The sequence below is a fragment of the Anomalospiza imberbis genome, chromosome 6, assembly GCF_031753505.1.
Source record: "Anomalospiza imberbis isolate Cuckoo-Finch-1a 21T00152 chromosome 6, ASM3175350v1, whole genome shotgun sequence".
NCBI classification, from domain to species: domain Eukaryota; kingdom Metazoa; phylum Chordata; class Aves; order Passeriformes; family Viduidae; genus Anomalospiza; species Anomalospiza imberbis.
This window is the reverse complement of record NC_089686.1, coordinates 46,911,300-46,920,198: the sequence shown is the minus strand read 5'-3', so window position 1 is coordinate 46,920,198 and position 8,899 is coordinate 46,911,300. Positions and strand designations below refer to the sequence as shown.

Below are 8,899 nucleotides of genomic sequence, written 5' to 3'. Positions count from 1 at the left end.
TCTCCACAATAGCTGATGGTTAATGTTTCCATGATAACCAACAAGACCCTGCTTTAGCATGTGGGTATCCAATTCTGTATTCAACAAGGTGCTGGTTCTGAGGAGTTCTGCTAACCACATGTAGTCTCATTTTCAGGGTGAACATCATGACAGTTGTACACCCTCTTGTCCCTGACATCCTGAAAAAAAGAGCATTTAAAGGAAAACTCTGCCCACCCACAGAGACAACTGGGTTTTCCAGTATTACCCCTTGCAACTCCACTGCCAGCAGGCTTGTGATCACGAAAGCTTGGAGGTTGGTTATTTCTGTTTCACAAGGGATTTGATCATATGCTGGGGTGTTCCTACACAGCTAATATGGGATTGCTATGTTTAGCCCAAGTAGAATATAAAGAGCTGTGTACAGAGTTTCCTTTTACATGTGCAGAAGATATGGAACTGACCAACAGCTCCTCAGGCCAAACTGCAAACAGAAACAAAGAGTCCCTTTTTCCTTTTTTGAAGTCTCCCTATTTTGCAATGATGCTATAAGAGCAGTTCATTTAGCAAACCTTAAGTTTTCACTTTACCAGTATTATCTCTATTCTATAACCCCTTCCCTACTCAAAGGGCAAAAAAGAAGGAAGAATAACCCAATTATCTAAAGTGGGGATTTCTTCAAACCCCCAGTTTTCAAATAAAAAGGTAAAAAGAGGTTGGAAATGTGGCAGTAACCACAAGTGAATACTAGGTAAGCCTCTGCAGGATAATTTAGCATTGCTGCAAGAGAAGGCTACAGAGAAACATCCACGCAGCAGCACAGCCATAAAAATTTAAAGAGTGCAGCGTAAAACACGTGAAGCAGATAAAGGGCAACCTTAGCAGAGAGTGATAAATGGCACCTTAGTGCAGCACAGCCAGATGGATGCCTCTGCACAAAGGTCTGTATGCACAAGAGCCACAGAACTGGCATGAAGCAGAGCAGCCGACATCAGCTACATTTGGGAGTGAAGATGGTTTAAGAAGCACTTGGCTTTAAAACAGCTTTTGTCCTGCACGAAGGACAACCACCCAGAGCAATCCAGCAACTCTCACCTAAGGCTTAGGTTTTGCATCTGCTAGGCTTCCACTCAGGCTGCATTCCCACCCTGGCCCCACTGCACGTGGATGAAGGATGGGGAAATGTCACTGGGGAGAGCAATTCCCACAAGCAGAAGGAAGGAGACAGAGGAAGGCAGGTCTGGGTGCATGCTTTAGCCCTTTTACCCCAAAATCAAAGGGGGTAAGAGGCCCATAGCAAGTATGGCAAGTCCTGCAGAGACACAGACCCTGACACCAGAGTACCACAGATGGGGGGCATATCCCTGTAGGCAACATATTTCTGTTTTGCTGCTCACTGAAAGCCATTGCGGTGTGTTCCAGCCTGAGCTACTGTGCTGAGGAAGAGAAGGGGAATGCTACTGGGCACAGAATTTGCCTATTTTTCAATGCCAAACAGCATGAGGCAGTTGCTAAATGCCCATATTGACACTTACAGAAAAACCCTCCTTCCATAGCCTAAAGTGAGGTCCTGCAGCCCAGGAAGGGAGGGAAGGAGAAAAAAAAACCCATCTGTGTTTAAGCAACTAGAAAGCTGCTAAGGTGGTGTAAAGCAAGTGACAGGGATGAGCCAGAAGGGTTTGGGAGCAAGAAGGCCATGACAGTGATCCAGCAGTAGGGAAAAAGGATGAATATAGTTCAAGGGGGTGCAGAGGAGCTGGGGAACAACAGAGTATACAAAACAGACAGCTAAGAACCTAAGTACAGAAACAAGCCAAGCTCCTTCAGCTATCACATCCATTTTGCTATTCACAGTAGAATAAAAAAACCCAGTACTTCCATGTGAACAAACCCAGAGAGCAACAGTGTTATGCCATGGCTGTTAGAAGCACTGGGTGGATCCTAGAGGACATCCTGTGACAGTGCCTTGCCTTTCAAGAAAGGCTGCTGGACAAAGACAGAGCCAAAGGCACTTTCATTTGAGCTGCTTAGAGAAACCCAGCTAGGGCAAACAAAACATGCTGACAACCTAGCAAAACCTGTTTGCTGCAGAGAACTGAAGCTCAGTAGCTTCCCACCTGGTGCACTGAAACAGACTTCAGGAGAAAGATGAGACTGATCAAAGGGGAGACCTTATAATAGGTTTCTCAAAGTCACAGGCAGAGAAGCAAGTTGAGGATGGAAGTTCTGTGGACTAAAACCACAGCTTCAGGCAGTCTTGGGCTTATACTGCTGCCCATCTCAAAGTAGCATTCAGATGGGCAGCTCCTCTAAATGGGCACTACAAAAGGAAAAAAAAAAAAAGCCTAAACAAACAAAACATTATGCAACACTCAGAAGCCAGCTCCTTAAGGGTGGGAGGGAAGGGAAAGAAAGAACACAAGCCCCAGAAGAATTCAGAAACAAAAGGTGTTTTGTAGCAGGCAGAGCTATTTTAACCTTGGCAGTGAAATAAAGCTTCTTTTTTATAGTAGGAAAAAAAAAAGAGAGAATGAGCTTGTTTTCACCCTCAACTTCCTCTCCACTCATTGTGCCAGATGCTGCCCAGTTGGATCCAACCATTTATCACCTCCCTCTACACCATTCCTCCTTATTGCCACAACCCTTTACTATCATCCACTCAAGATAACACCAGGATACCTATGAGCCTAAACACAATAGGAACATAAGATCCACAGGCCATTTTAAGAGAGCACAGAGACAGCAGCCTAGCTCTACCTTCCCCTTGCTGCACAGAGAACAGTCCACTCTGCTGGTCTACCCAGTACAACAGATGTTCACATCCTTCCTGCTACAACTTTATTATAGACTGGTTCCAAGACATTACTGAAGTCATTAAAAGTTTTCTCCCTGATTAATTCAGTAAATCTGGGAATTAAACCCCAGAAACATTTGAATTTCAGGAGTACATACGCCCCCATGCTCAGCCAGAACAACCTCCAGCTATCTCTCTCTACTCCTTGCAACTTAAGAGAACATAAGGAAAGACAGCAGAGAGACCATTCCTTTGAACTAGCAAAGGCAAGCACATCTTCACCCAAACAGCAGTAGCTAAGGGACTTGCAGATTAAACAGAGGTATCCAGCAGCATCAGAAAGGCAGAGACCAAAACAAACCCCTGCTGTGCACCCACTCTGCTCCAGCCCAGACAGCGAGGCCCAGAAGCCAGGCTCAGCTGCTCCCATACAGCACCTTCCAACTCACCCAAAGTGCTGCTGGCAGAAACAACCCCAGCATCCTGCCAGAAAAGCCCAGGAGTTTGTTACACAGAGCAGAGCCATATCCCACCTACCTGGTTAACGAGTTCTCCAGACACACTATTGCTCTGCAGCATCGTCTATCAACACCTTCTTGTACTGGCCGTGGCCTGTTGCAACAAATTTGTACTTTTTGCCAGAAGGAATGGACTGAACAGGAGAGAAAGGAAGAGCCAAAGTCAGCATTTTTCTCTGTTAAATAGGCAGTCAAAAGTCAAGTAACTGAAGCCAGAGGAGCACATGATAGAGTTGCCTTTAATCCCAGAGGGCTTGGAGACAGCCCATTCTCTACTGCCTTCTTGCCCCCTTCACACAAACTCCCTGCACAGATCCATCACTACCTTCTATAAGAATAAGGTATCACAAAAGAACAGGATATGCAATAGGAAAGAAGATGCAATGCATGCATTGTGAGGGAGGGCTCATCTAAGAGCCCAGACACCCAAGCCAGGGTTGTTTTTATCCGTGGCAAGAGACTGTGGGATTTACCAGGTACTCGCAGTTTCAACACAGTAACTGACAAGATACTTTGACCTTCCTCTCCCAGCCTAGACATTTTCAGCAGTAGATGCTTGCTGCATTTTAGAAGATATTTTCACAAACATTCCCACAAAACCCCAAATCCATCTGCAAGTGATACTGTCTTAGGGTCAGTTCCACTTAGTTTTGCACATTTTGTTTACTCTCAGTGCCAAAAGCAAAACTGCTCAAATTTGCAGTTCCATTTGAGCCTAGATGGCTGGAACTCCCAGCTCGTGGGCTGAGAATAACATGCTATTCAAGAGACCTTTCAGAATTACTGGATATAAAAGTATTTTTGCCCCCATTTTCACTATAGCTGAACCAATAGCAATTCACTGTCAGGAAGAGGTCTTAAGCATACAATTGCATTGACAGATACAGGTAGCCCTTGTCCCTACAGAACATCTTCTCTGTACTTCCAACCCAGCCAGCAACTCTGTTCTTTTTCAGCATATCAAGTGCTCTCACACTCACAGACACCAACTCACTTTGATACTGCTCTCAGGTTTGGGATTCCCCTTCTGTTCCCAAAGGCTTCTTTTACTCACGATGTCTCCAGCCACGATATCCTAAGAAAATGATGATTTCATTACCGTTCACTGCTAATGCTGCTGAATGTTTCTTTGTTCACATCCATTTCCAACCCACACATCTGACCTCCATTTTTTATTTATAATATCACATCTGACCTATAACAGCTGCTGCTAAAACCCATGACTGTGAAAATGTCTTCCTGTTCCCAGTAAATCCTATGTTTTCCTATCACTCTTCCACAAGAGTCTGAATTGGCTCCAAGATGTTTATTTTCTCACGTTTGTTAACTATTTAGGACATGTAAACATCAAGGCTTCTCTACTGAAAGGAATTCTGCTCTCATAAACAGACTTGCAACCAACATATTACAGAACCAGCCTCACCCACAACAGCCAGAAAGTGAAATCACTGAGAGCAATACATAATGTTCTCTGCATTTTCCAAGTTTATAAGATCTATCACCTTGGTACTAGATGCAACTGCATGCTTGACAACTGGAGCTCAGCCCTAGCCCCTGCAGGGGACACATGCATTCTCCCCATCAGCTGATTTTATTCCCATTTCAAATCAGAGCTTCAACCAGCAACACAGAGGTTTTCCTGCATGTACCACCAAGGAACAGCTGAGGACCCTGTCAGAAAAATTGAATCTCCAAGGTGCAAAGCCTTAAAACATTATGGAAGACCTCTAATATCAATGCCTTTGGAGCTTGTAGGCCCCACAAACAAGATGTACCAACAGGATAAACAAGGACAACGCACATGGTGCCCAGGGACCAGTCCCTGCCTCTGGCACAAGCAAGGCAAATCCTCCAAGGGCCGTACCTTACAGGCTGAGGGTTTCATTGTAGATTGAGCTGTGACCTCCCCCGTCTCCCAGAGGCTTTTTGTGCTGGCAACCATCATGCTCGTGGTGGGAAGGTCGAGAGAGGGCGGCCGGACAGGTTTTGGAGCCTTTGTGGAGGTCTGGAAAATAAATGGAGACAGTTTGCCATCAGAGTGTGCCTCTTGATTATGTTTAACCCCAGAAGGTCCTTGGAGATAAGGGGGTGTTAAAAGGAGACTTGTAGAGCCCTACTAGTTCCTGTCAGCTACTCCCACTCTTTAAGCAGAGAACATGAAAAAACAAGCATGGGACAGCTTGCTAAAGAAACCTACTTTATGCTGTGGAGGGACGCACAAACAGGAGTAAGGAGTGCTCCCATCCAAGGGAGGACAACTTAGTTGTCATCTCACAGATGGTAAGGCTGGGAGGCATGGTGGGGGAGCAACACCAGCAAAGAGGGTTCCTGGCAGGGTGGAGGCAGAGGCAACACAGCAACCCACCTCAATAGCCTGTGTGTACTGCTCCAGCCTGTCATCAATCTTCGACACAGGGAGAGGAGGCTGACTCTTCTTTATGCTGTTGCTGCAGAACAGAGAAGAGGATTAAGGTGTTCCCCCAGTGCCTCCGGCAGAAGGGAGGACTTTGTGAGCCACAGGCAGCCCATCACTCCTGCCCTTCCCCACAGCAGGACCTGCTGACCACCTCCCTTGGCAGAAAGTGACCTGCTCTACCCTGAGGCCAACCCCAGAAATACCTTTTCTGTATTGAGCGGTTCAGCGACTCAGCTCTGTCCGTGATCTAAAGGGGAGAAAGAAGACAGATATTACTTTTGTCCAGGGACCTCAGATGGATGGAGGTCACCTTAGCTGACCACTTCTTGGCCCTCATCTCTCACCCATATTTTGGTTAGAAACTACTCACTCAGCCCCCATGTTCCCCTACAGATCAGAGAGACAGTGAGCATTCCCTTTCCTCCTTCTTTCCAAGCAGGGGAAGAGAATCCCAACCAATTTCAGGGGCAAACCAACCATGCGTAAATTGACTGACAGCTGAAACACCAACCAACACCATTTTTTCTACTCCCTCTGGTGAAGGAGAAGGTCTCTCTCAGACCTTTGGTTTCCTAGCCAGACACAAAAAGGGAAATGGCAAGTACAGAAAGACAAGGAGGAAAACTAGAGGCTACATCTTGCAGAAGAGAAGCCAAGCATGGGAGCAGCACAGGCATGAGTTAGGTCAACTTATCCACATCAGAGAAAAACACAGACAGGGCAAATCAGCACCTGGAGCCACCTGTGAGGCAGCTCTTCATGCCAAGCCATCAGGAAAGTTTTGCACAAGAGGCTCCTGTGCAATAACTCTTTGGCCAAGACAGGAAGGCAAGCAAACACTTCACAACCACTGCAGGAAAGGAAAGCTGAAATGTTGCTAAACCTTGTGACTCTTTCATGCCCCAGAAAACAAGCATACGGAGAGAAAAATCACCTTGAAGCCAAAGGGGGGGGCTTTCTTAACACCAGCTCCCACAGAGTCAAGGAGCAGCAACCAAGTAAAAAGGAGCCTTCTCCCCCTGTAAAACTGCTGCCTGTGCCACAGGAACCATCACCTACCAAGTCAGCAGATAAAAACAACACTAAATGATCCTTTGCGATGCTTTCAGGATGCCGGTGCTAAATTTTAGCTAAACAGAAGACAGTGTCACATTGAGGACACATTTACCGGCTGTGCCCAGGAGCACGAGGCCCATTAGAGAACAAGCAAACAGTGCAACCCTGGCTAATAGAGATGACCTGGGGAGAGCCTCTCTGCAGGGTACCCCCGCAGCAGAATGACAGAAGCCCATCAGCCAGCTCTGTCTGCCGGGCAGGCTGTCTGCCTGCTGTCAGCTCACTCCTTTGCTTGCTGCTGCAGGAGCTGCCGTTTGCCTCTGAGCCATGACTTCAGAGACTTTACCTTGCTCACTGATGGGCAGGCTGGTACCTGACAGGGCACAGCACCAACCCGAAAAGGGAATCTGGTAGACCTTTGCCTCAGCTTCCCAAACACAAGTACACATCAATAGGAAAAAGCCTTGCCAACCCTGCCAGGGAGATGGTGTGCAGGTGCAAACCATACACAGGCATTTCTGAAAGGTTGTCAACAAGCATCAGGTTAAACACCAAGGAGCCTAGAAAAAGCTGGAAGTGAAAATGTATCTCAGTATAACAGTCTAGGTAGGAACAAACTTTCACTGTGCTATTTGGAGACCACCTCCCTCCATCCCTGGCATTTCCTTGCAGTGAGAATTGTGCATTTTCCTGGTCCCAAGCACTTTTTGAAGGCCAGAAGAAACCACAGTTGCTCATTCAGCCAGCCTCAAAACTCAGGGCTCACAAGCAGCCTGTGACAAAACAGGACTGGTACAAAACCTCCCCCTTTTTCAGCCCTCAGGCCACGCTGGCCCTCTGAACCCCAAACAGCCTACAACCCAACATCAGCCTGCCCCAAGTGTGTACCCGGCCTCCACCAGCCACGTCTAGCAGGGGCACACACCACTGACTGCAGATGCTTTTGCCTTTCCTCTACAAGCAGGGCTTCTGCTGAGCCTCCTGAGCCAAAACACCTTCTTGGTGGCTAATGTGCTTAATTCTCAGTGTTCACAGAGCCCTGCTAGCTGGGGTGTAAAGATCATCCTTCCTTTGGAAAGATTCCAACCTCAGATTTTTCCTGAACAGTTTACATCCAGCTTCATGTGCAGGTGAGCTCTGACATCACCATTACAAAACAGAGGGACTGCATTTCTAAACCTTTCCCTGGGCTAATCCTAGCAGGAGCAGTTAAGCTGAGGTCAAAGAAGCTATGTGTGTTTTGGGGTTGTAAAGACAGAAGGTGCAGCACATAAAAGTCGCTGAAAGCATTTTCCACATTTTCCCACCAGTCCCACTTCAGGAATATGCTTCGGCTACCCCCTCCACTTCTCAAAGCTGGCATTAGCACCCAGCCTGCATCCACACCCACTCTGTTTCTCCTCTTTTAATTTGACTATAAAATGGATTCTCCACTTAGAGCAAGAATCTGATGGCTGTAGATGATGAAACCTTCCTCTTGCCATCTATTGATGCAAAAGAAAATCCTCATACAATCATTCCCACTCAGGAAATATTGAGTAAGCTGCAAATAGCACAAAACTAGACTCAAAAAAAAAAGCAAAGATAGTTCTAATAGCAGATTAACAGGCTGCACAGATTCCTCACCATCTCCCTCACTGCTACAATCAAAAAGGTTGGGCCTTCCAAAGACAGAAAAAAACATTCAGTACAGAAACACTTATCTGTATCTATTGTATTCAAAAGCACACACAGAGAACTGAGGAATTGTAGTAAATGCAATGCAAGTCATAAGACGCAATTCAAGTGGTGTTAAGAATGGGAGTTTCACAAGAACATCAATGCAAACAGATGTGATTGGGAAGGACCCAATGCTTCAGAGATCAGAAATCCCCGTTTGTTTAAACAACCTCAGTCAGACATTTTGTTCTAATTAAGAGGGAAATGCCACTGTGCCACTGTTTCAGTTATTGGGGTTTTTTCCCTTTGGAAGGGAAATTTCATTAAGTTCTTGTGAATGTTGTTAAAGACTACACAAGTTGAAAGCACAGGTATCTCAGTATCACAATATTCCCTGGAGCCCTCAATGAATTTTAGACTTTTAGAGTGACTGCTACAGCCTCCAACAGCTCAAGCAGGCAAAGTAGGAGGAGAGGA

At 46.2% G+C, this 8,899-nt stretch overlaps 1 protein-coding gene across 2 annotated transcripts in view; it reads right to left on the bottom strand.

The window, feature by feature from the left end:
* Positions 1-8,899, bottom strand: part of LSP1 (lymphocyte specific protein 1) — a 48,403-nt gene that overhangs the window by 7,803 nt on the left and 31,701 nt on the right. For both annotated transcript variants that reach the window (XM_068193942.1, XM_068193943.1), the window contains exons 6-10: positions 5,911-5,954; positions 5,657-5,738; positions 5,156-5,296; positions 4,286-4,366; positions 3,311-3,425 (exon numbers count right to left, since the gene is read on the bottom strand). In XM_068193942.1, the coding sequence (XP_068050043.1) occupies positions 3,336-3,425; positions 4,286-4,366; positions 5,156-5,296; positions 5,657-5,738; positions 5,911-5,954 (438 nt within the window). In that variant the 3' untranslated portion in view covers positions 3,311-3,335. The remainder of the gene's footprint in view (positions 1-3,310; positions 3,426-4,285; positions 4,367-5,155; positions 5,297-5,656; positions 5,739-5,910; positions 5,955-8,899) is intronic.